At 40.6% G+C, this 27,004-nt stretch overlaps 1 protein-coding gene across 5 annotated transcripts; it reads left to right on the plus strand.

Annotated features, from left to right (window-relative positions):
• The first annotated feature begins 1,193 nt into the window (after nt 1–1,193).
• On the plus strand, nt 1,194–26,632 carry LOC109893218 (interferon a3). Of its 5 annotated transcripts, none has more exons than XM_031827197.1 (6): nt 1,194–1,611; nt 1,785–1,872; nt 2,151–2,225; nt 2,356–2,505; nt 4,560–4,637; nt 26,306–26,583. In XM_031827197.1, exons 2-6 carry the CDS (start codon nt 1,786–1,788, stop codon nt 26,393–26,395), a joined length of 480 nt encoding a protein of 159 aa, XP_031683057.1. In that variant the 5' UTR covers nt 1,194–1,611; nt 1,785; the 3' UTR covers nt 26,396–26,583. The 5 variants fall into 5 exon arrangements, with proteins under 5 accessions (XP_031683057.1, XP_031683056.1, XP_031683055.1 ...); XM_031827196.1 differs by lacking the exon at nt 26,306–26,583 and adding an exon at nt 4,949–5,285; XM_020486333.2 differs by lacking the exons at nt 1,194–1,611; nt 1,785–1,872; nt 2,151–2,225; nt 2,356–2,505; nt 4,560–4,637 and adding exons at nt 22,583–22,941; nt 23,115–23,202; nt 23,499–23,573; nt 23,704–23,853; nt 25,895–25,972 and having other exon boundaries at nt 26,306–26,632.
• Nucleotides 26,633–27,004: the final 372 nt, after the last annotated feature.

Raw genomic sequence — 27,004 nt, forward strand, 5'->3', positions numbered from 1 at the left:
CCAAAATGCGTCCACCGCAGATGTGTCATGGGACATAAGAAGAAGTTTCAGCACCATTAACAGGTATCACTACTAGCACTAAAACGCATGAAGACATCAGCCACTTCAGCACATTGGACGTCGCCACACAGCAAAGATTCTATCAGTGGTTCTGTGTTGTGGCTGCAGCCCTTTTGCTACTGTTATTGCCATGCTTGTAAAACTATAGGCAATAAATTGATTATATATATGATGGGAAATATAGCTCTCTGACTCTTTGGTATTACATTTCAAGTGTCACTCTTATGATTCATCCTCATGGCTGGTCCCCAATAGAAAAAAAATATTTTATACATAAGGTCCACACTAAGGCTATATCAAATAACACCAAGGCCCGTATTTATAAAACGTCTCAGAGAGTAGCATTGCTGATCTAGGATCAGTTTCGCCTTATAGATTATAATGAATGGACAGAAGGGGTCCAGATCCTAGATCAGCAGTCCTACTCTGAGACGCTTTATGAATAAATTCAGCAGAATAATTACTCTACATCTGACATTTTAGCCTATAACATGACATTTAAATGTGAAACCACCTATGAAATTGTATCAAGACCCTGAAGGAACAGGTGTGTTTGTACTGGGTTGGAACAAAAAGCCTGCACCTCCTCCTGCTTGTCTCCAGGACTGTGCAAACAGTTTTGGTGACCACTTCCCTACAATATATGATCTTTCCAGTTGAACAGGCTTTGTATTTTATGAATTAATCCCAATATTATATATAAAAATGACCAATAAACCATTGCCAAGATCTGACCTTGTATAGTCATTCAAAAACGTACACAACACAATGACACACACAATGACACACACACACACACACACACACACACACACACACACACACACACACACACACACACACACACACACACACACACACACACACACACACACACACACACACACACACACACACAGCCCTGTCAAAACGAGTGACTCTGCAGGGAAAATATCCTTGTTATCGTAGCCTATACCAGGGAACTATTGGCACATTTTTTTTTTTTCATTTTACCCTTGTAAAAAAAACGACAAATAGAAAGTTCCAACAAATCATGTTGTCGTTGCTTGTCAACGTTGCATCACCAGCAGTCAACAGTAGGGTGAAAGTTGGTGACGTCGTTGTGAAAATGAAAGTTGAGAGATGGGGGTATTGACGCTGACGTCCCCATTCACTTTTCATTTGTAGCGCAACAGCAGAAGACAACGGAACAATATGTCGGACTAACTTTTAACGAAACCCACAAAATGAATGTATTATAATGCTACATTTCTTAAGAAGTGTGGGTTTTATTTCGACTCCGACGATTTGTTATCAGACTTTTTTCCTCGGTTCACGCGAAGTTATTAGCAGTTGAAAGCAAAGCTCGCGAATAGCCTTTACTCGCTATAGTAATAGCCTAGCCGGTATCTAAATGGAATAATATTTTCTTGTGGTTCAACTATAATTTAAAGCTGCTTTCAAGGAGAATGTGTATAGATTTACTTGGATTTGTTCGTCCAGGAGACGGAGCAGGCATGGAATTCCAAGTGCTACATGTGCTAGTCTGGAAAATGAAAGTTCCCGCCTCCGGTAGGTTGATCAGGGGAAATTCTCTATACAGCTTTCCCTTTCCCAATTCCACATAAAACTACTTAACACAGCCAAGATGTTCAAACTCATCTGGATAACTAACAGCGAAACAAACTGCTATTTACAATGTATACAATACAGAGTTGGACGTGCATTTTTCTTATTATTTGCAGTATGCAGAGCGTGTGTCATTGCTGTGACTGGATCCGACACCACTACGGTCACTTGAGCGCAGAATACCTTTCCCTGCTGGACCAGATGGTGAGTTATCAGCACATTGTAAGAGGAGAATGAATGCATGTATTAAGGACAGCAAAAACAACCAACCAAGTAAAATAGTCATACGTTTCATGTTTAGCATCTATGTTAGAAAACTGTTAGCTTATATTTGAATATACATAGTAAAAGGTCTCTAATGCTATAATGACAGCTACATTAGGCCTACTGTACTTGCAGTATAAGCTATACTTGATGTCTGTCTTGATTGCTCTTGAAGTATTTGACTCATGACTTAACATACTATATTGATTGTTTTCCAGGGAGGAGATATCACAAAGCAGAATGCCCCTGTCCTTTTCCCAACATCACTTTACAGACACATAGATGATGCCGAGGTAAAGGCTAGAATTTTGACTTATCATGTTCTGATATGCTTTGGAATGGTGGTCTTGCCCCAATGTTATATTGATGGCATAACAGAAGCCTATACTGTTTCTAATCTTCTTTTTATATCTTCCTGGGTAGTTTGAGGACAAAGTCAGATTCCTGAAAGAGACCATCTATCAAATCACAAAACTGTTTGATGGGAATATGAAATCTGTCACCTGGGACAAGAAAAACCTGGACGATTTCCTCAACATTCTAGAACGCCAATTGGAGAACCTTAATTCCTGTGTAAGTAACGGGTCTATTTAAAGTATAATCCCTGTTTTGGTCAGGGCTCTCCAAACCATTTCACGGAGAGTTACCTTCCTGTATGTTTTCGCTCCAACCCGAGTTGTAACTAACCTGATTCAGTTTATGACCACCTAATTAAATAGGTGTGATAGATTAGGGTTGGAGTGAAAACCTACAGGAAGGTAGTTCTCCAGGAACAGGTTTGGAGTGCCCTGGTTTAGGTGTAGCCTACTAACTCTACAAGTGGAAAAGTCTACGTATAAAGTATTCAACCCCTTGACTTTTCCCACATTTTGTTACGTTACAGCCTTTTTCTAAAATTGATTAAATAGATGTTCCCCCTCATCAATCTACACACAATATTCCATAATGATAAAGCAAAAACCGTGTTTTAGAAATTTTTGCAACTGTATTAACAATAAAAAACTGAAGTATCATATTTACATAAGTATTCAGACCATTTACTCAGTACTTTGTTGAAGCACCGTTGGCAGTGATTACAGCCTTGAGTCTTATTGGATATCATGCTACAAGCTTGGCACATCTGTATTTGGGGAGTTTCTGCAATTCTTCTTTGCAGATCCTCTCAAGATCTGTCAGGTTGGATAAGGAGCGTCGCTGCACAGCAATTTTCAGGTCTCTCCAGTGGTGTTCGATCAGGTCAAGTCCGGGCTCTGGCTGGGCCACTCAAGGACATTCAGAGACTTGGCCCGAAGCCACTCCTAGGCTTTGTCCTGTTGGAAGGTGAACCTTCGCCCCAGTCTGAGGTCCTGAGCGCTCTTGCAGTTTTTCATCTCGGTTGACTCTGTACTTTGCTCTGTTCATCTTTCCCTCGATCTTGACGAGTCTCACAGTCCCTGCCAATGAAAAACATCCACAGCATGATGCTGCCACCACTATGCTTAACCGTAGTGATGGTGCAAGGTTTCCTCCAGATGTGATGCTTGGCATTCAGGCCAAATAGGTTTCATAAGACCAGAGACACTTGTTTCTCATGGTCTGAGAGTCCTTTAGGTGCCTTTTGGCAAACTCCAAGTGGGCTGCAATGTGCCTTTTACTGAGGAGTAGTTTCCGTCTGGGCACTTTATCTTAAAGGCCTGATTGATGGAGTACTGCAGAGATGGTTGTCTTTCTGGAAGGCTCTCCCATCCCCACAGAGGAAATCTGGAGCTCTGTCAGAGTGACCATCACCTCCCTGACCAAGGCCTTTCTCCCCCAATTGCTCAGTTTGACCGGGTGGCTAGCTCTAGGAAGAGTCTTGGAGGTTACAAAGTTTTTCCATTTAAGAATGATGGAGGCCACTGTTTTCTTGAGGACCTTCAATGCTGCAGAAATATTTTTGTACCCTTTCCCAGATCTCTGCCTCGACACAATCTTGTCTCGGAGCTCTACGGACAATTTCCTCAACTTCATGACCTGGTTTTTGCTCTGACATGCACTGTCAACTGTAGGACCTTAAATATACATGTTTGTGCCTTTCCAAATTATGTCCAATCAGTTGATTTTACTTCAGGTGGAGTCCAATATAAGTGTAGAAACATCTCAAGGATGATCAATGAAAACAGGATGCACCTGAGCTGACTTTTGAGTCTCATAGCAAAGGGTCTAAATTAATTTGTAAATAAGGTGTTTCTGTTTTTGAATCATCATTATTGGATATTGTGTGTAGATTGATGAGGATTTTTTTCTTAAATCCATTTTAGAATAAGGCTGTAACTTAACAACATTTGGAAAAAGGGAATTGGTCTGAATACTTTCCAAACGCACTGGATATGGGTTATTACAGATTTTGAGCCAGTTTGCGACATCACATAAATAATATTGCAGCAATGAGAAATGTAAATTATTGTGGATTATAATTAGTAGACATTTTTTGTATGCTTTGATGCATTTTTCATTATGGCAAAGCAAGTTTGATATTTTAAAGTGTAAATTACAATCTTTAGAATCCTTTTCAAACATTGAATACACATTAAGTTTCCAATACTCTGAAAAAAAAGCTAAAATGAAGATCCTATTACGCTAATGTTTTGTTTAATTTTGTCCAACAGGTATCACCTGCCATGAAACCTGAGAGGAGACTGAAACACTACTTCAAGAAGTTGAATAGGAAGGTTCTGAGAAAAATGGTGAGTTTGGTTTCGTATGGAAACGTGTTTAATACATGTAATCATGAATATAAACTAGGCTTGGCTAAACAAGGGCAGTGTTCTGGGGACATATGTATCAAACATCTCAGAAATGCTGATCTTGTATCAGGTCTCCTCAGTCCTTATCTATAGTGATCTAAAAGACAAAACTGATCCTAAATCAGCACTCCTACTCTGAGAAGATTAACACATACGGCACCAGTCTATTCTTTGTTGTTCAAGACAATATGGTCATTATTTTGCCAAGAAAGTTCACCCCACTAATATTTCAAATGTTCTGTGTTTTTCAGAACTACAGTGCACAGGCGTGGGAGCTCATCAGGAAAGAGACGAAACGTCATCTGCAAAGATTGGATATCCTTGCAGGACAGATGTACTGATCATCCAGACTCATTTCAGAAGCTACGCCCTTACCAGTTTATAAAACATGAATACAATCATGTGGGACCCTGTCAGTCTATTTATCATATTTAAGTCAATAAATTATTGTTTTTTTATTTTTATAATTTATAATTTATATTTCGTATTTCCCTTTTGTACATGTGTTGAACTGAACTGTATTGCCTGTCTACTTAAAAAAACTGTTTAAAAATAATATTGAAAATGTGAATAAAAACGTATTTTGTATAAATTGTCCAAATTTCGTTCTTGTCTGAAACCAATGAGTGAATTTATAATATCTTATCTAACCATCAGAGGGGATTCACATTAAACTTGTTGCTGATCAGTCACATTATAATTTCTACTTTAAGTTCATGTATGATTGCAGTTCTGTGTCTTTTCGTGATTTATTTTTAATGTGTTTTTGTACTTTGTGAGGGTTGCTGTTCTTTTTACTTTCCCTGTTTGTTTTTGTGTGGTAATTACACTGTCGTAGTGGGCTGAAGGGTATGGGGAGATATCAAATCAAATCAAATTTTATTTGTCACATACACATGGTTAGCAGATGTTAATGCGAGTGTAGCGAAATGCTTGTGCTTCTAGTTCCGACAATGCAGTAATAACGAACAAGTAATCTAACTAACAATTCCCAAAAAACTACTGTCTTATACACAGTGTAAGGGGATAAGGAATATGTACATAAGGATATATGAATGAGTGATGGTACAAAGCAGCATAGGCAAGATACAGTAGATGATATCGAGTACAGTATAACATATGAGATGAGTATGTAAACAAAGTGGCATAGTTAAAGTGGCTAGTGATACATATATTACATAAGGATGCAGTCGATGATATAGAGTACAGTATATACATATGCATATGAGATGAATAATGTAGGGTAAGTAACATTATATAAGGTAGCATTGTTTAAAGTGGCTAGTGATATATTTACATAATTTCCCATCAATTCCCATTATTAAAGTGGCTGGAGTTGAGTCAGTGTCATTGACAGTGTGTTGGCAGCAGCCACTCAATGTTAGTGGTGGCTGTTTAACAGTCTGATGGCCTTGAGATAGAAGCTGTTTTTCAGTCTCTCGGTCCCAGCTTTGATGCACCTGTACTGACCTCGCCTTCTGGATGACAGCGGGGTGAACAGGCAGTGGCTCGGGTGGTTGATGTCCTTGATGATCTTTATGGCCTTCCTGTAGCATCGGGTGGTGTAGGTGTCCTGGAGGGCAGGTAGTTCGCCCCCGGTGATGCGTTGTGCAGACCTCACTACCCTCTGGATAGCCTTACGGTTGAGGGCGGTGCAGTTGCCATACCAGGCGGTGATACACCCCGCCAGGATGCTCTCGATTGTGCATCTGTAGAAGTTTGTGAGTGCTTTTGGTGACAAGCCGAATTTCTTCAGCCTCCTGAGGTTGAAGAGGCGCTGCTGCGCCTTCTTCACGATGCTGTCTGTGTGAGTGGACCAATTCAGTTTGTCTGTGATGTGTATGCCAAGGAACTTAAAACTTGCTACCCTCTCCACTACTGTTCCATCGATGTGGATAGGGGGGTGTTCCCTCTGCTGTTTCCTGAAGTCCACAATCATCTCCTTAGTTTTGTTGACGTTGAGTGTGAGGTTATTTTCCTGACACCACACTCCGAGGGCCCTCACCTCCTCCCTGTAGGCCGTCTCGTCGTTGTTGGTAATCAAGCCTACCACTGTTGTGTCGTCCGCAAACTTGATGATTGAGTTGGAGGCGTGCGTGGCCACGCAGTCGTGGGTAAACAGGGAGTACAGGAGAGGGCTCAGAACGCACCCTTGTGGGGCCCCAGTGTTGAGGATCAGAGGGGTGGAGATGTTGTTGCCTACCCTCACCACCTGGGGGCGGCCCGTCAGGAAGTCCAGTACCCAGTTGCACAGGGCGGGGTCGAGACCCAGGGTCTCGAGCTTGATGACGAGCTTGGAGGGTACTATGGTGTTGAATGCCGAGCTGTAGTCGATGAACAGCATTCTCACATAGGTATTCCTCTTGTCCAGATGGGTTAGGGCAGTGTGCAGTGTGGTTGAGATTGCATCGTCTGTGGACCTATTTGGGCGGTAAGCAAATTGGAGTGGGTCTAGGGTGTCAGGTAGTGTGGAGGTGATATGGTCCTTGACTAGTCTCTCAAAGCACTTCATGATGACGGATGTGAGTGCTACGGGGCGGTAGTCGTTTAGCTCAGTTACCTTAGCTTTCTTGGGAACAGGAACAATGGTGGCCCTCTTGAAGCATGTGGGAACAGCAGACTGGTATAGGGATTGATTGAATATGTCCGTGAACACACCGGCCAGCTGGTCTGCGCATGCTCTGAGGGCGCGGCTGGGGATGCCGTCTGGGCCTGCAGCCTTGCGAGGGTTAACACGTTTAAATGTCTTACTCACCTCGGCTGCAGTGAAGGAGAGACCGCATGTTTTCGTTGCAGGCCGTGTCAGTGGCACAGTATTGTCCTCAAAGCGGGCAAAAAAGTTATTTAGTCTGCCTGGGAGCAAGACATCCTGGTCCGTGACTGGGCTGGATTTCTTCCTGTAGTCCGTGATTGACTGTAGACCCTGCCACATGCCTCTTGTGTCTGAGCCGTTGAATTGAGATTCTACTTTGTCTCTGTACTGGCGCTTAGCTTGTTTGATAGCCTTGCGGAGGGAATAGCTGCACTGTTTGTATTCGGTCATGTTACCAGACACCTTGCCCTGATTAAAAGCAGTGGTTCGCGCTTTCAGTTTCACACGAATGCTGCCATCAATCCACGGTTTCTGAGTAGGGAATTTTTATAATCGTTGCTATGGGAACGACATCTTCAACGCACGTTCCAATGAACTCGCACACCGAATCAGCGTATTCGTCAATGTTGTTATCTGACGCAATACGAAACATCTCCCAGTCCACGTGATGGAAGCAGTCTTGGAGTGTGGAGTCAGCTTGGTCGGACCAGCGTTGGACAGACCTCAGCGTGGGAGCCTCTTGTTTTAGTTTCTGTCTGTAGGCAGGGATCAACAAAATGGAGTCGTGGTCAGCTTTTCCGAAAGGGGGGCGGGGCAGGGCCTTATATGCGTCGCGGAAGTTAGAGTAACAATGATCCAAGGTCTTTCCACCCCTGGTTGTGCAATCGATATGCTGATAAAATTGAGGGAGTCTTGTTTTCAGATTAGCCTTGTTAAAATCCCCAGCTACAATGAATGCAGCCTCCGGATAAATTGTTTCCAGTTTGCAGAGAGTTAAATAAAGTTCGTTCAGAGCCATCGATGTGTCTGCTTGGGGGGGGATATATACGGCTGTGATTATAATCGAAGAGAATTCTCTTGGCAGATAATGCGGTCTACATTTGATTTGATATGAGTGAGGAGTAGAGGATAATTTGGGGGACCAGGAACTTTTAGCTCCAACTTGACATTGTGGATGTTAATTTATTCAGTCTGTCCATTGTATTAAACACCTGTATGTCTGGAGCTCTGTCAGAGTGACCAAAGACATGGAAAGACAAAATGGAAAAAGAGACAAAAAAAACAACGGTGTCAGCAGAAGGGGAAGGCCAGAGAACACATACTTGGACTAGCTAAGGAGCAACACCGGACTGGAGGAGGAGGAGATTGTATCTACAATGTAGGACAGGCACCTCTGGAGGACCCACCTTTCACCCAGTTGACCCAAATCCATATGGTGAGGACTGTACATGTTTAAACAATGTTGTAAGAGAAGAAAGGAGGATCTTTTTTAATCACACTCATGAATACTCATGAATACCCCTGTCGGTAAATTATGCCCTGAATCTATTCTGTCACGCCCCAAAATCTGCTCCTTTTATTCTCTGTCCCCAACGCACTAGACGACCAGTTTTGATAGCCTTTAGCTGTACCCTCATCCTACTCCTCCTCTGTTCATCGGGTGATGTGGAGGTTAACCCAGGACCTGCGTATCCCCAGACACTCTCATTAGTTGACTTCTGTAACCTTGGTTTCGTACATGTTAACATCAGAAGCCTCCTTCCTAAGTTTGTTTTACTCACTGCTTTAGCACACTCCACCAACCCTGATGTCCTTTCTGTGTCTGAATCCTGGCTAAGGAAGTCCACCAAAAATTATGAGATTTCCATCCCCAACTACAACATTTTCCATCAAGATAGAACTGCCAAAGGGGGAGGCATTGCAATCTACTGCAGAGATTGCCTGAAAAGTTCTGTCACACTTTCCAGGTCTATGCCCAAACAGTTTGAGCTTCTAATTTTTAAAATGATTCTCTCCAGAAATAAGTCTCTCACTGTTGCCACCTGTTATAGACTCCCCTCGGCTCCCAGTTGTGCCCTGGACACCATATGTGAAATGATTGCACCACATCTAGCTTCAGAGTTTGATCTGCTAGGTGACCAAAACTGGGATATGATTAACACCTCGGCAGCCCTACAATCTAAACTAGATGCCCTCAATCTCACACAAATTATCAAGGAATCCACCAGGTACAACCCTAAATCCGCAAACATGGGCACCCTCGTTGATATTATCCTGACCAACTTGCCCTCCAAATACAAATACAAATACCTCTGCTGTTCTCAATCAGGATCTCAGCGATCGCTGCCTCATTGCCAGCATTCGCTATGGATCCGCGGTGAAACGACCACCCCTCATCACTGTCAAATGCTCCCTAAAACCCTTCTGCGAGCAGGCCTTTCTAATCGACTTGGCCCGGATATCCAGGTAGGATATAGACCTTATCCTGTCAGTCGAGGATGCCTGGTCATTCTTTAAAAGCAATTTCCTCACCATCTTAAATAATTGTGCCCCTTTAAAAAAATGTAGAACTAAGAACAGATATAGCCCTTGGTTCACTCCAGACCTGACTGCCCTTGACCAGCACAAAAACATCCTGTGGCGGACTGCACTAGCATTGAATAGTCCCCGCGATATGCAACTTTTCAGAGAAATCAGGTACCAATACATGCAGTCAGTCAGGAAAGCAAAGGCTAGCTTTTTCAAACAGAAATTTGCATCCTGTAGCTCTAACTTCAAAACGTTTTGGGACACTGTAAAGTCCATGGAGAATAAGAGCACCTCATCCCAGCTGCCCACTGCACTGAGGATAGGGTACAGTGGGGAGAAGAAGTATTTGATACACTGCCGATTTTGCAGGTTTCCCTACTTACAAAGAAAAGCAGAACTTAATATTTGGTACAGAAACCTTTGTTTGCAATTACAGAGATCATATGTTTCCTGTAGTTCTTGACCAGGTTTGCACACACTGCAGCAGGGATTTTGGCCCACTCCTCTATACAGACCTTCTCCAGATCCTTCAGGTTTCGGGGCTGTCGCTGGGCAATACGGACTTTCAGCTCCCTCCAAAGATTTTCTATTGGGTTCAGGTCTGGAGACTGGCTAGGCCACTCCAGGACCTTGAGATGCTTCTTACGGAGCCACTCATTAGTTGCCCTGGCTGTGTGTTTCGGGTCGTTGTCATGCTGGAAGACCCAGGCACGACCCATCTTCAATGCTCTTACTGAGGGAAGGAGATTGTTGTCCAAGATCTCGCGATACATGGCCCCATCCATCCTCCCCTCAATACGGTGCAGTCATCCTGTCCCCTTTGCAGAAAAGCATCCCCAAAGAATGATGTTTCCACTTCCATGCTTCACAGTTGGGATGGTGTTCTTGGGGTTGTACTCATCCTTCTTCTTCCTCCAAACACGGCGAGTGGAGTTTAGACCAAAAAGATCTATTTTTGTCTCATCAGACCACATGACCTTCTCCCATTCCTCCTCTGGATCTTCCAGATGGTCATTGGCAAACTTCAGATGGGCCTGGACATGCACTGGCTTGAGCAGGGGGACCTTGCATGCGCTGCAGGATTTTAATCCATGACGGCGTGGTGTGTTACTAATGGTTTTCTTTGAGACTGTGGTCCCAGCTCTCTTCAGGTCATTGACCAGGTCCTGCAGTGTAGTTCTGGTCTGATCCCTCACCTTCCTCATGGTCATTGATGCCCCACGAGGTGAGATCTTGCATAGAGCCCCAGACCGAGGGCGATTGACCGTCATCTTGAACTTCTTCCATTTTCGAATAATTGCGCCAACAGTTCTTGCCTTCTCACCAAGCTGATTGCATATTGTCCTGTAGCCCATCCCAGCCTTGTGCAGGTCTACAATTTAACCCTGATGTCCTTACACAGCTCTTTGGTCTTGGCCATTGTGAAGAGGTTGGAGTCTGTTTGATTGAGTGTGTGGACAGGTGTCTTTTATACAGGTAACAAGTACAAACAGGTGCAGTTAATACAGGTAATGAGTGGAGAACAGGTGGGCTTCTTAAATGAAAACTAACAGGTCTGTGAGAGACGGAATTCTTACTGGTTGGTAGGTGATCAAATACTTATGTCATGCAATAAAATGCAAATTAATTACTTAAAAATTATACAATGTGATTTTCTGGATTTTTGTTTTAGATTCCGTCTCTCACAGTTGAAGTGTACCTATGATAAAAATTACAGACATCTACATGCTTTGTAAGTAGGAAAACCTGCAAAATCAGCAGTGTATCAAATACTTGCTCACCCCACTGTAACACTGTCACCACCGATAAATCCACAATAATCGTGAATTTCAATAAACATTTCCCTACGGTTGGCCATGCTTTCCTCCTGGCTACCCCAACCCCGAACAACAGCTCCACACCCCCCGCAGCTACTTCGCAAGCTTCCCCAGCATCTCCTTCACCCACATCCAGATAGCAGATGTTCTGAAAGAGCTGCAAAACCTGGACCCGTACAAATCAGCTGGGCTAGACAATCTGTACCCTCTCTTTCTAAAATTATCCGCTGCCATTGTTGCAACCCACATTACCAGTCTGTTCAACCTCTCTTTCGTATTGTCCAAGATCCATGAAGATTGGAAAGCTGCCATGGTCATCCCCCTCTTCAAAGGGGGTGACACTCTAGACCCAAGCTGTTATAGACCTAAATCCATCCTGCCCTGCCTTTCTAAAGCCTTTCTAAAGTTTTCAAAAGGCAAGTTAATGAACAGATCACTGACCATTTCGAATCCAACCGTACCTTCTCCACAGTGCAATCCGGTTTCGGAGCTGGTCATGTGTGCATTTCAGCCACGCTCAAGGTACTAAACAATATCACAACCACCATCGATAAAAGACAGTACTGTGCAGCCGTCTTCATCGACAAGGCCAAAGCTTTCGACTCTGTCAATCACTGTATCCTTATCGGCAGACTCAACAGCCTTGGTTTCTCAAATGACTGCCTCGCCTGGTTCACCAACTACTTCTCAGACAGAGTTCAGTGTGTCTAATCGGAGGGCCTGTTTTCCGGACCTTTAGCAGTGTCTATGGTGGTACCACAGGGATCAATTCTCAGGCTGACTCTTTTTCTCTTTCAAACTGGATACAGTCTATCACAGTGCCATCCGTTTTGTCACCAAAGCCTCTTACACCACCCACCACTGCGACCTGTATGCTCTAGTTGGCTGGCCCTCGCTACATATTCATCGCCAGACCCACTGGCTCCAGGTCATCTATAAGTCTATGCTAAGTCTAAGTCTATAAGTCTAGGTAAAGCTCCGCCTTATCTCAGCTTACTGGTCACGGTAAAAACATCCTCCAGCAGCACGTGCTCCAGCAGGTATATCTCACTGGTCGTCCCCAAAGCCAACACCTCTTTTAGCAGCCTTTCCTTCCAGTTCTCTGCTGCTAATGACTGTAACGCATTGCAAAAATCGCTGAAGCTGGAGACTTACATTTCCCTCACTAACTTTAAACATCAGCTATCTGAGCAGCTAACCGATCGCTGCAGCTGTACATAGCCCATCTGTACATAGCCCACCCGATCTACCTACCTCATCCCCATATTGTTTGTATGTACTTTTCTGCTCTTTTGCACACCAGTATTTCTACTTGCACATCATCATCTGCTCATCTATCACTCCAGTGTTAATTTGCTAAACTACTCCCCTCGGGCTTCTGAGCAGAATAAATATCAGCCTGTGCAGAGAAGCAGTAGATTGAACATCACTCAACTTTCTAGAATTTCCCCCTTTAGTTACCACTATCAAAGTTTGGCTCTAATGTGGGAATGCTCGAATAAACGGAGTATTAGCCACTTCATTGTAACATACCGAAACAAAATAAACTATGAAAGACTTAGTAGGGAAAACCAACTGTGCAAGAGATTGTCTTGTAGGCAGAGAGCATTGGAGTAGGAATCTATTGCATTGACAGGCACGACTCAGGACCATACTCTATGCAGACCAGTGCACCATAATCAATCAGAGCTGCAGTAGACCTATTTGCAAATAGCCATTGCCATACATGGATCTGAGCCGTTCACTTTGAACTGGGGAAAATGCACTTGCTTTGATATCCGACGTAAGAGCTGCATGTAACCACCTGTGTACAATTGTTCATATTCTTTGCTAGTTATTGAGTGAATAGTCCAGTTATAGACAATGTCTAGTCAAAAATGGGGGAGTGGTTGCTTCCTACAAGACCACAAAATGTGTGCATTTCTAGCCATCTTTGAAAAGCCAGTCAGGGTACAGAGATTTCTGTATTCCTTAAAGGGGCAGTGTTGTATTTTGAGACTGTCTTGAATAAGCTAAGTAGCCAATAGGCGGATGGTAGCATAATATGTCTGTTTCTCTCTCATAATGGTATGGGAATAATAATGCATTTTATTTTTTATGTAACAACACAGCATTTTCAGTAACCTCCTTGTCTGATGGACAAGTGGATTAATGTTAAAAAAAAACTTCTTAGGGCTGCAATTCCGTTAAAGGGATTGATATGACAACAGCCAGTGAAAACGCAGGGCGCCAAATTCAAATCAACAGAAATCTCATAATTAAAATTCCTCAAACATACATGTATCTTGTTCCGTTTTAAAGGTAATCTTCTTGTTAATCCCACAACATTGTCTGTTTTCAAAAAGGCTTTACAACGATAGCACCACAAACGATTATGTTAGGTCACCACCAACTCACAGAAAAATTCAGCCATTTTTCCAGCCACAGAGAGGATTCACAAAAAGCAGAAATAGAGATCAAATGAATCACTAACCTTTGATGATCTTCATCAGATGACACTCATAGGAATGAAGTCCATGTTCATGTTACACAATACATGTTTTGTTCGATAAAGTTCATATATATATATAAAAAATCAGGGATTACATTGGCGCATTATGTTTAGTAGTTCGAAAACATCCGGGGATATTGCAGAGAGCCACATCAATTTACAGAAATACTCATAATAAACATTGATAAAAATTATACAAGTGTAATACATGGAACTTTAGATAAACTTCTCCTTAATGCAACCGCTGTGTCAGATTTCAAAAAAGCTTTACCGAAAATGCACACCATGCAATAATCTGAGTACAGCGCTCAGACAAAAAATTCAAGCCATACAGATATCCGCCATGTCGTGGAGTCAACAGAAGTCAGAAATAGTATTATAAATATTTACTTATTTTTAATGATATTCATCAGAATGCACTCCCATGAATTCCAGTTCCACAATAAATGTTTGATTTGTTCGATAAAGTCCATCATTTATGTCCAAATACCTCCTTTTTGTTCACGCGTTTAGCCCAGTAATCCAAATTCATGATGCGCAAGACAGACGAAAAGTCAAAAAGTTCCGTTGCAGTCCGTAGAAACATGTCAAACGATGTATAGAATCAATCTTTAGGATGTTTTTAACATAAATCTTCAATAATGTTCCAACCGGAGAATTCCTTTGTCTGTAGAATTGCAATGGAACGCCAGCTAACTCTCACATGAACGCGCGTGGTCAGCTCATGCCTCTCTGGCAAACCTGACTTAATCCTCTTTCATTCGCCCCCATTTCACAATAGAAGCATCAATCAAGGTTCTAAAGACTGTTGACATCTAGTGGAAGCCTTAGGAAGTACAATATGACCCCATAGACACTGTGTATTCGATAGGCAATGATTCGAAAAACTACAAACCTCAGATTTCCCACTTCCTGGTTGGATTTCTTCCCAGGTTTTTGCCTGCCATATGAGTTATGTTATATTCACAGACATCATTCAAATAGTTTTAGAAACTTCAGAGTGTTTTCTATCCAAATCTACAAATAATATGCATATATTAGCAACTGGGCCTGAGTAGCAGACAGTTAACTCTGGGAACGTTTTTCATCCAAGCTACTCAATACTGCCCCCAGCCATAATAAGTTTTTAATATTAATGCAAAAAGGAAACCATTATCCTATCCTATTAGAATATAAGTAGTTCATGTTAAACAAATCATAATATTCAATTAATTATTTGTATTTTGTTCTAACAGGTAAAGGCTATGAAAACTAGACTATCAAAATCTGTCAACAGAGTGAACAAAAAGATGAGCCTTCACTTCAAGATCCTGAAGCATTACTTGAAACGCGAGGTAGGTTGATCCATTTGTCTTACAAAGAGAGTACATTCACCAAGTCTGGATGTATTTATGTGATGATACAACATGTGTCTATTCTCAAATCTTGACAAGAGTATTTCATTTATGCAGGAATACAGCGCAAGCGGCTGGGAAGACATAAGGACAGTGGTGCTGGCACACCTACAAAGACTAGACACAATATTAAGTAGCAATGAGCGTTGTGTGTGTTGTGTAGATATTATTTATTTATATATATTTATTTACATGTTTACTTATTTGTTTTTTTAAACATATTTATTTATTGTGTAGTAATGTTCACAACTCTGTGGAGTAAATCATTTTTTATACTGAATAATTATGTGATTGATTTAGGCTATACATAGCCTAATGTAACAATGTTTTTGCATATTTATTTTTGTATTTAAGAAGGCCATTGTATTTATTACTGCAACTCTTTATGGAAATGTTTGTTATTGTAATAATGACATATATTTTGATTAAATAAATTATTTTACACATTTTTTTCAGACTTAACTTCATTTTTTTTTTTACAGCTGTAATCTTTTTTAATCAAATAAATTGTAATTGATCCCATACACATATTTAGGAGATGTTTTAATGGGTGTAGCGAAATGCTTGTTGTCCTAGCTCTACCGCTGCAGTAATATCTAACAATACACAACGATACACACAAATCTAAAAGTAAAAGATTGAACATAAGAAACATAGAAATATTAGGAAGAGCAATGTCTGAGTCCGGAGTATATATATATAATGTACCAGTCAAAAGTTTGAACACACCTCAGGGTTTTTCTTTATTTTTACTATTTTCTACATTGTAGAATAATAGTGAAGACATCAACACTATGAAATAACACATATGGAATCATGTAGTAACCAAATAAGTGTTAAAGAAATCAAAATATATGTTATATTTGAGATTCTTCAAAGTATCCACCCTTTGCCTTGATGACACTTTTGGAATTCTCTGAACCAGCTTCAGGAGGTAGTCACCTGGAATGCATTTCAATTAACAGGTGTACCCTGTTAAAAGTTAATTTGTGGAATTTCTTTCCTTCTTTATGCGTTTGAGCCAATCATTTGTCTTGTGACAAGGTAGGGGTGGTATACAGAAGCACTATTTGCGAAAAGACCAAGTCCATATTACGGCAGGAACAGCTCAAATAAACAATGAGAAATGACAGTCCATCATTTCTCTTAGAGCTAGGGGGCAGTGTTCGGAAGTTTGAATAAATGACGTGCCCAAAGTAAACTGCCTGTTACTCAGGCCCAGAAGCTAGGATATGCATATAATTGCATTGAATAGAAAACACTCTGAAGTTTCTAAAACTGTTAAAAGTATGTCTGTGAGTGTAACAGAACTGATATGGCAGGCAAAAACCAGAGGAAAATCCTTCCAGAGTTCTCTTTTTGAGGTCACAGTCCATTCAAATGCTTGTCTATGGGATATTCAAAGGAATTCCTTCCAGATTGCAGTTCCTATGGCTTCCACTAGATGTCAACAGCCTTTAGAATGGGTTTTATGCTTTATGCTTTTATGTTTTATGCTTCAAGGTGGCTCTCATTTTGACTGTAGTCTTGTGTGGATGAGAGCGCTCACTTCGTTATTTATATCCGGTATTGAACATACTACATTCCGTCTTAAATTGTATTGTTTATTTACATATTAGGGTACCTGAGGATTGATTAGAAACGTTGTTTGACTTGTTTGGACGAAGTTTATTGGTAACTTTTGGGATTGCTTTGTCTGCATGTTGAACGAGTGGAATGGGTGGATTACTGAATCAAACGCGCCAACTAAACTGACTTTTTTGGGATTTAAAGAAGGACTTTATCGAACAAAAAAAAACATTTGTTGTGTATCTGGGATTGCAAACAGAGGAAGATCTTCAAAGGTAAAAAAAACAAATCCTGCCATTTCTGATTTTCTTGATTTTCAAGAATGTTTAATATTACAATTTTTTCACTCCAGCTTTACCGGATGTTGTCGATTTTGATCCCAGTAAGGGGATCACTGCACTAAGAGGGAATTGAATGTCAGTCAATGCGGGAAATTTCTAGAACTTTGAACATTTCTTCAAGTGCAGTTGCAAAAACCATCAAGCGCTATGAGGAAACTGGCTCTCATGAGGACAGCCACACGAAGACCAATGGTTACATCTGCTCCAGAGGAGAAGTTAATTTGTTTTACAGGCTTCAGAAATTGCAGCCCAAAAAAATGCTTCAGAGTTCTTGTAACAGACACATCTTAACATCATGTTCAGGGGAGACTGCCTGAATCTGTCCTTCATGGTCGAATTGATGCAACGAAAACACTACTTATGTGTGTGTGTGTGTGTGTGTGTGTGTGTGTGTGTGTGTGTGTGTGTGTGTGTGTGTGTGTGTGTGTGTGTGTGTGTGTGTGTGTGTGTTTATGCATGTGCGTGCGCGTGCGTGTGCGTGTGATGGGATGTATTGACATTATGGACAGTATGTGGATAGAATTATTATTTTTTATGAATTTGCAAACATTTCTAAAAACCTGTGTTTGCTTTGTCATTATTGGGTTTTGTGTCTCGATTGACAAATATATTTTTTAGCTATTTTAGAAATAGGCTGTAACTTAACAAAGTTTGGAAAACGTCAATGGGGATGAATACTTTCCGAATGCACTGTACCTTAGTTGAATGCACTGTTTGTCGCTGTGAATAGAGCACAGCAGAGTACATTTAAGTAGAGTAGAGTACAGTATATGTTAATTCAGTAGAGTATATTACAGTAGAGTTTAATTCAGTACAGCACAGTAGAGGTTAATTCAGTAGAGTACAGTACAGTTTAGTACATTAGAGTAAAGTAGGCTACACTCTACTGTGCAGTACTCTACTGTACTGAATTATTCTTTACTTTACTGTACTGTACACTGTACTGTAGCGAACTATCCTCTACTGTGCTCTACTGTATTGTACTGTCCTGTACACTGTACTGTAATGAACTGTACTCTACTGTACACTCCACTGTAATGAATTGTACTCTACTGTACACTCCACTGTAATGAATTTGTGGAATTTCCTTCCTTCTTATAAATGTGTTTTAGCCAATCAGTTGTGTTGTGACCAGGTAGGGGTGGTATACTGAACATGGCACAATTAGCTAAAATACCAAGTCCATATTTCTGTCAGGAACAGCTCAAATAAGCAAAGAGAAATGACAGCCCATCATTACTTTAAGACATAAATGTCAGTCAATGCAGGACATTTCTAGAACTTTTATTGTTTCTTCAAGTGCAGCTGCAAAAACCATAAAGCGCTATGATGAAACTGGCTCTCGTGAGGACAGCCACAGGAAAGGAAGACATAGAGTAATATCTGCTAAAGAGGAAACGTTCATTAGAATTACCAGCTTCAGAAATTGCAGCCCAAATAAATGCTTCACAGAGTTCAAGTAACAGACACATCTCAACATCAAGTGTTCAGGGGAGACTGCCAGAATCAGTCCTTCATGGTCGAATTGATGCAAAGAAAACACTACTTATATATATGTGTGTGTGTGTGTGTGTGTGTGTGTGATGGGATATATTTACATTATGGACAGTATGTGGATAGAATAATTATTTTTTATAAATTTGCTAACTTTTCTGGAAACCTTGCTTTGTCATTATGGGGTATTGTGTCATTATTGAAGAAGATTCTTAAAGAAATCATAGACATTTAGGCTATGTTTTATAAGTTTGAACAGCACAGTATGGAATGGCACAGTTCAATACAATAGAGCACAGTAGAGTTCAATAACGTATAGGATAGTACAGTACAGTAGATATTCATTCAGTACAGTACAGTGTAGTTTAATTCAGTAGAATACAGTACAGTTTAGTAAATTCGTGTAAAGTAGGCTACACTCTACTGTGCTGTACTCTACTGTACGTTACTTTCCTTTACTTTACTGTACTGTACACTGTACTGTAATGAACTGTACTCTACTGTACTCTTCTGTACTGTACTGTACACTCTACTGAAATTAACTGGACTGTACTACACTCCACTGTAATGAATTGTACTCTGCTGTTCTCTATTGAACTGTGCTCTCCAAATTTATCCATGGACATTGAAATTAACAAACAAACCAAAATTCTGACCAAAGAAAGAAGGTCGGTCCAGACAGCACCGTGCTTGGTGGGTATGCACTATGTATCCTGTATTCAGTTGAAGTCAGAAGTTTACATTCACTGAGGTTGGAGTCACTAAGATTTGTTTTTCAACCACTCCACACATTTCTTGTTAACAAACTACAGTTTTGGCAAGTCGGTTAGAACATCGACTTTGTGCATGACACAAGTCATTTTTCCAACAATTGTTTACAGACAGATTATTTCACATATAATTCACTATATCACAATTCCAGTGGGTCAGAAGTTTACTTACAAAGTTGACTGACTTTAAACAGCTTAGAAACTTCCAAAAAATGATGTCATGGCTTTAGAAGCTTCTGATAGGCTAATTGACATAATTTGAGTCAATTGGAGGTGTACCTGTGGATGTACTTCAAGGCCTACCTTCAATCTCAGTGTCTCTTTGCCTGACATCAAGGGAAAATCAAAAGAAATCAGCCAAGACCTAAAAAAAAAAATGTAGACCTCCACAAGTCTGGTTCATCCTTGGGAGCAATTTCCAAACGCCTGAAGGTAACCTCGTTCATCTGTGCAAACAATAGTACGCAAGTATAAACACCATGGGAACATGCAGCAGTCATACCGCTCAGGAAGGAGACGCGTTCTGTCTCCTAGAGATGAACGTACTTTGATGCAAAAAGTGCAAATCAATCCCAGAACAACAGCAAAGGACCTTGTTTGTAACTGCACATGGGGACAAAGATCATACTTTTTGGAGAAATGTCCTCTGGTCTGATGAATCAAAAATAGAACTGTTTGTCCATCATGACCATCGTTATGTTTAGAGGAAAAAGGGGGAGGTTTGCAAGCCGAAGAACACCATCCCAACCGTGAAGCACAGGGGTGGCAGCATCATATTGTGGGGGTGCTTTGCTGCAGGAGACTGGTGCACTTCACACAATAGATGGCATCGTGAGGCAGGAAAATGATGTGAATATATTGAAGCAACATTTCAAGACATCAGTTAAAGCTTGGTCGCAAATGGGTCTTCCAAATTTACAATGACACCAAGAATACTTCCAAGGTTGTGGGAAAAGGGCTTTTAAGGACAACAAATTCAAGGTATTGAAGTGGCCTTCACAAAGCCCTGACTTCAATCATATTGAAAATTTGTGGGCAGAACTGTAAAAGCGTGTGTGAGCAAGGAGGCCTTCAAACCTGACTCAGTTACACCAGCTCTGTCAGGAGGAATGTGCCAGAAATCACCCAACTTATTGTGGGAAGCTTGTGGAAGGCTACCCGAAACATTTGCCCAAGTTAAACAATTGCAAGGCAATGCAACCAAATACTAATTGAGTGTATGTAAACTTCTTACCCACGGGAAATGTGATGAACGAAATAAAAGCTGAACTAAATCATTCTCTCTACTATTATTCTGATATTTCACATTCTTAAAATAAAGACTAAAGATAGGGAATTTTTACTTGGATTAAATGTTAGGAATTGTGAAAAACTTAAATGAATTGTTTTTGGCTAAGGTGTATGTAGTCTTCCGACTTCAACTGTACATAGGGAAGATACCGTTTAGACATTGTTTGCTCATTGACGTCTTACACATTCTAAATTCTACAGTTCTACATCGTTTATATGTCGGCTAGACATCAACATTCTATTATGATATCTTGGCAACATCTTCCTAATGTACAAATACTCTTCAAACTACATATTCCCTACCCAATTCGATATGTCAGCCAAAGGTGTCTAATATTACTGGGGAGAAAACTCAGGGGAAACTGATGACATCACACAACTTGTGTAAAACAGCTGGGAAAACCCCAAAATGAGTCCACCGCAGACGTGTCATGGGACATAAGAAGAAGTTTCAGCACCATTAACAGGTATCACTACTAGCACTAAAACGCATGAAGATGTCAGCCACTTCAGCACATTGGACGTCGCCACACAGCAAAGATTCTATCAGTGGTTCTGTGTTGTGGCTGCAGCCCTTCTGCTACTGTTATTGCCATGTTTGTAAAACTATAGGCAATAAATTGATGATATATGTGACGGGAAATATCTCTCTCGGACTCTTTGGTATCACGTTTCAAGTGTCCCTCTTATGATTCATGGATGGTCCCCAATAGAAAAAAAAGATTTTATACATAAGACCTAAAACTAAGGCTATATCAAATAACACCAAGTCCCGTATTTATAAAGCATCTCAGAGAGTAGCATTGCTGATCTAGGATCAGTTTTGCCTTATAGATTATAATGAATGGACAGAGGGGGTCCTGATGCTAGATCAGCACTCCAACTCTGAGACCCTTTATGAATGAATGCAGCAGAATAATTAGGCTGCATCTGAAATTTTAGCCTATAACATGACATTTCAATATGAAACCACCTATTACATCTTATCAAGACCCTGATGGAACAGGTGTGTTCGTACTGGGTTGAAACAAAAGCCTGCACCTCCTCCTGCTTGTCTCCAGGACTGTGCAAACAGTTTTGGTGACCACTTCCCTACAATATATGATCTGTACATTTGAACAGGCTTTGTATTTTATGAATTAATCAAAATATTTCATAGAAAAAGGAGCAATAAACCAATGCCAAGATTGTACCTTGCATAGTCATTCAAAAACGTCCCGAACACTATGACTCAAACACACACGCACGCACGCACGCACACACACACACACACACACACACACACACACACACACACACACACACACACACACACAGTAGAATAGCCCTGTAAAAACGATTGACTCTGTAGGGAAAATATCCCTGACATCGAAGCCTATACCAAGGAAATATTGTCACATATTATTTTTCATTTCCCCTTGTAATAAAAACGACAAATAGAAAGTTCCAACAAATCATGTTATCGTTGCTTTTCAACGTTGCATCACCAGCAGACAAAAGTAGGGTGAAAGTTGGTTACGTCTACATGAAAATGAAAGTTGAGAGATGTGGGTATTGACGCTGACGTCTCCCATTCACTTTTCATTTGAAGCGCAACAGCAGAAGACTACGGAACAACATTTCGGACTAACTTTGAACGAAACCCACTAAATTTCTTTAAAAGTGTGGGTTTTATTTCGACTTCGACGATTTTGTTATCAGACTTTTTTCTATCGGTTCAAGCGAAGTTATTGGCAGTTGAAAGCAAAGCTCGCGAATAGCCTATTCTCGCTATAGTAATAGTCTAGCCGATATCTAAATTGAATAATCTTATTTTGTGGTTCAACTATAATTTAAAGCTGATTTCAAGGAGAATGTGAATAGATTTACATGGATTTGTTCGTCCAGGAGACCGGGCAGGCATGGAATTCCAAGTGCTACATGTGCTAGTCTGGAAAATGAAAGTTCCCGCCTCCGGTAGGTTGATCAGGGGAATTTCTCTATACAGCTTTCCCTTTCCCAATTCCACATAAAACTACTTAACACAGCCAAGATGTTCAAACTCATCTGGATAACTAACAGCGAAACAAACTGCTATTTACAATGTATACAATGCAGAGCTGGAGTTGTATTTTTCTTATTATTTGCAGTATGCAGAGCGTGTGTCATTGCTGTGACTGGATCCGACACCACTACGGCCACTTGAGCGCAGAATACCTTTCCCTGCTGGACCAGATGGTGAGTTATTAGCACATTGTAAGAGGAGACTGAATGCATGTATTAAGGACAGCAAAACAACCAACCAAGCAAAATCGTAATGTGTTTCATGTTTAGCATCTGTGTTGAAAAACTGTTAGCCTATATTTGAATGTACATAGTAAAAGGGCTCTAAGGCTATAATGGCAGCTAGATCAAGAGACGCTATCTACATTAGGCCTACTGTACTTGCAGTATAAGCTATACTTTATGTCTGTCTTGATTGCTCTTGAAGTATTTGACACGTGACTTAACATACTATATTGATTGTTTTCCAGGGAGGAGATATCACAAAACAGAATGCCCCAGTCCTTTTCCCAACATCACTTTACAGACACATAGATGATGCTGAGGTAAAGACTAGAATTTTGACTTATCATGTTCTGATATGCTTTGGTATGGCGATCTTGACCCAATGTTATATTGATGCCATAACGGAAGCCTATACTGTTTCTAATCTTCTTTTTATATCTTCCTGTGTAGTTTGAGGACAAAGTCATATTCCTGAAAGAGACCATCTATCAAATCACAAAACTGTTTGATGGGAATATGAAATCTGTCACCTGGGACAAGAAAAACCTGGACGATTTCCTCAACATTCTAGAACGCCAATTGGAGAACCTTAATTCTTGTGTAAGTAACGGGTCTATTTAAAGTATAATCCCTGTTTTGGTCAGGGCTCTCCAACCCCATTCTTGGAGAGTTACCTTCCTGTAGGTTTTCGCGCCAACCCCAGTTGTAACTAACCTGATTCAGTTTATCAACCACCTAATTAATCAGGTGTTGTAGATTAGGGTTGGAGTGAAAACCTACAGGAAGGTAGTTCTCCAGGAACAGGTTTGGAGTGCCCTGGTTTAGGTGTAGCCTACTAACTCTACAATTGGAAAAATCTACGTATAAAGTGCATATAAAGTATTCAACCCCTTGACTTGTTCCACATTTTTGTTACGTTACAGCTTTTTCTAAAATTGCTTAAATAGATTTCCTCCCTCATCAATCCACACACAATACCCAATAATGACAAAGCAAAACCGTGTTTTAGCCATTTTTGCAAATGTATTAACAATAAAAAACTGAAATATCACATTTACATAAGTATTCAGACCCTTTACTCAGTACTTTGTTGAAGAACCTTTGGCAGTGATTACAGCCTTGAGTCTTATTGGGTATCATGCTACAAGCTTGGCACGTCTGTATTTGGGGAATTTCTGTCATTCTTCTCTGCAGATCCTCTCAAGATCTGTCAGGTTGGATAGGGTGCGTTGCTGCACAGCTATTTCAGGTCTCTCCAGTGATGTTCGATCAGGTCAAGTCCGCGCTCTGGCTGGGCCACTCAAGGACATTCAGAGACTTGTCCCGAAGCCACTCCTGTGTTGTCTTGGCTGTATGCTTAGGGTCGTTGTCCTGTTGGAAGGTGATCCTTTGCCCCAGTCTGAGGTCCTGAGCGCTCTGGAGCAGCTTTTCGTCAAGGATGTCTCTGTACTTTGCTCCGTTCATCTTTCCCTCGATCCTGACTAGTCTCCCAGTCCCTGCCAATGAAAAACATCCCCACAGCATGATGCTGCCACCACCATACTTAACTGTAGGGATGGTGCAAGGTTTCCTCCAGATGTGATGATTGGCATTCAGGCCAAATAGAGACACTTGTTTCTCATGGTCTGAAAGTCCTTTAGGTGCCTTTTGGCAAACTCCAAGCGGGCTGCAATGTGCCTTTTACTGAGGAGTGGCTTCCGTCTGGCCACTTTACCATAAAGGCCTGATCGGTGGAGTACTGCAGAGATGGTTGTCTTTCTCAATGGTTTTCCCATACCCACAGAGGAAATCTGGAGCTCTGTCAGTGTGACCATCGGGTTCTTGGTCACCTCCCTGACAATGGCCCTTCTACCCCTGATTGCTCAGTTTGACCTGGCGGCCAGCTCTAGTAAGTCTTGGTGGTTACAAAGTACCCTTTCCCAGATCTGTATCTCGACACAATCTTGTCTCGGAGCTCTGCGGACGATTTTCTCAACTTCATGGCCTGGTTTTTGCTCTGACATGCACTGTCAACTGTAGGACCTTAAATATACAGGTTTGTGCCTTTCCAAATCATGTTCAATCAGTTGATTTTACTTCGGGTGGACTCCAATCAAAGTGTAGAAACATCTCCGGGATGATCAATGAAAACAGGATGCACCTGAGCTGAATTTTGAATCTCAAAGCAAAGGGTCTGAATTCATATGTAAATAAGGTATTTATGTTTTTGCATTGTCATTATTGGATATTGTGTGTAGATTGATGAGGATTCTTTTTCTTTAATCCATTTTAGAATAAGGCTGTAACTTAACAAAATTTGGAAAAAGGGAAGGGGTCTGAATACTTTCCGAACTTACTGTGTATGGGTAATTACAGATTTTGAGTCATTTTGCGACGTCACATAAATAATACTGCAGCAATGAGAAATGTACATTATTGTGGATTATTATTTATGAAAAAAAATTGTAAGCTTTGATTCATATTTCATTATGGCAAATCAAGTTTGATATTTTAAAGTGGAAATTACAATCTTTAGAATCCTTTTCAAACATTGAATACATGTTAAGGTTCCATTTCCTGCCGTGCAAGAAAAAAAAATATTGATCAAATGAAGATCCTACATCTGTATGACGCTAATGTTTTGTTTAATTTTGTCCAACAGGTATCACCTGCCATGAAACCTGAGAGGAGACTGAAACGGTACTTCAAGAAGTTGAATACTAAGGTTCTGAGAAAAATGGTGAGTTTGGTTTCATATGGCAACATGTTTAATGCATGTAGTCAAATGAATATAAAATAGGCTAGGTTAAACTTGAGCAGTGTTCATTTAAAAACAAAAGTGGGTTCTGGGGCCATATGTATCAAGAATCTCAGGGAAGTGCTGATCTAGTATCAGGTCTCCTCTGTCCTTGTTTATAGTGATCCAAAAGACAAAACTGATCCTAAATCAGCACTCCTACTCTGAGAAGCTTTACATTTGGCACCAGTCCTACTCTGTTGTTCAAGACAATATGTTCATTATTTTGCCAAGATAGGTCACCCCTCTAATATTAGAAATGTCTGTGTTTTTCAGAACTACAGTGCACAGGCGTGGGAGCTCATCAGGAAAGAGATGAAACGTCATCTGCAAAGATTGGATATCCTTGCAGCACAGATGTACTGATCATCCAGACTCATTTCAGAAGCTACGCCCTTACCAGTTTATAAAACATGAATACAATCATGTGGGACCCTGTCAGTCTATTTATTATATTTAAATAATAAATTATTGTTTTTTATTTTTATAATTTACATTTTGTATTTCCCTTTTGTACATGTGTTGAACTGAACTGCATTGCCTGTCTACTTGAAAAAACAGTGAAAAAATAATATTGCAAACGTGAATAAAAACGTATTTTGTACAAATTTTCCAAATGTAATTCTTGTCTGAAAACAATGAGTGTGGATTTATAACATCTCATCTAACCATCATAGGGGATGCACATTAAACTTGTTGCTGATTAGTCACATATAAATTTCTACTTTAAGTTTATGTATGCTTGTAGTTTTGTTTCTTTATGTAACTTATTGTTAATATGTTTTTATACTTTGTGAGGGTTGCTGTTCATGTTTTTCCTGTTTGTTTTATGTGTGGTAATCAGACTGGGGCTGTGGGCTGAAGGGGGTGGGGAGATCTGGGTCAGGAGTAGAGGATAATCTGGGGGACCAGAACCAGAACTTTTAGCTCCCACTTGACCTTGTGGATTTTCATTTATAAAGTCTGTCCATTGTA

Source organism: Oncorhynchus kisutch, linkage group LG6 (assembly GCF_002021735.2).
Source record: "Oncorhynchus kisutch isolate 150728-3 linkage group LG6, Okis_V2, whole genome shotgun sequence".
NCBI classification, from domain to species: Eukaryota; Metazoa; Chordata; class Actinopteri; order Salmoniformes; family Salmonidae; genus Oncorhynchus; species Oncorhynchus kisutch.

What these genes read in the sequence shown, in the direction of transcription:
- LOC109893218 (XM_031827195.1), top strand. Translation starts at nt 1,738, where the DNA reads ATGTATACAATACAGAGTTGGACGTGCATTTTTCTTATTATTTGCAGT. An exon ending in TTTCCCTGCTGGACCAGATG is followed by an intron (nt 1,873 to 2,150) that starts GTGAGTTATCAG and finishes ATTGTTTTCCAG; the next exon opens with GGAGGAGATATCACAAAGCA. An exon ending in GGAAGGTTCTGAGAAAAATG is followed by an intron (nt 4,638 to 4,948) that starts GTGAGTTTGGTT and finishes TGTGTTTTTCAG; the next exon opens with AACTACAGTGCACAGGCGTG.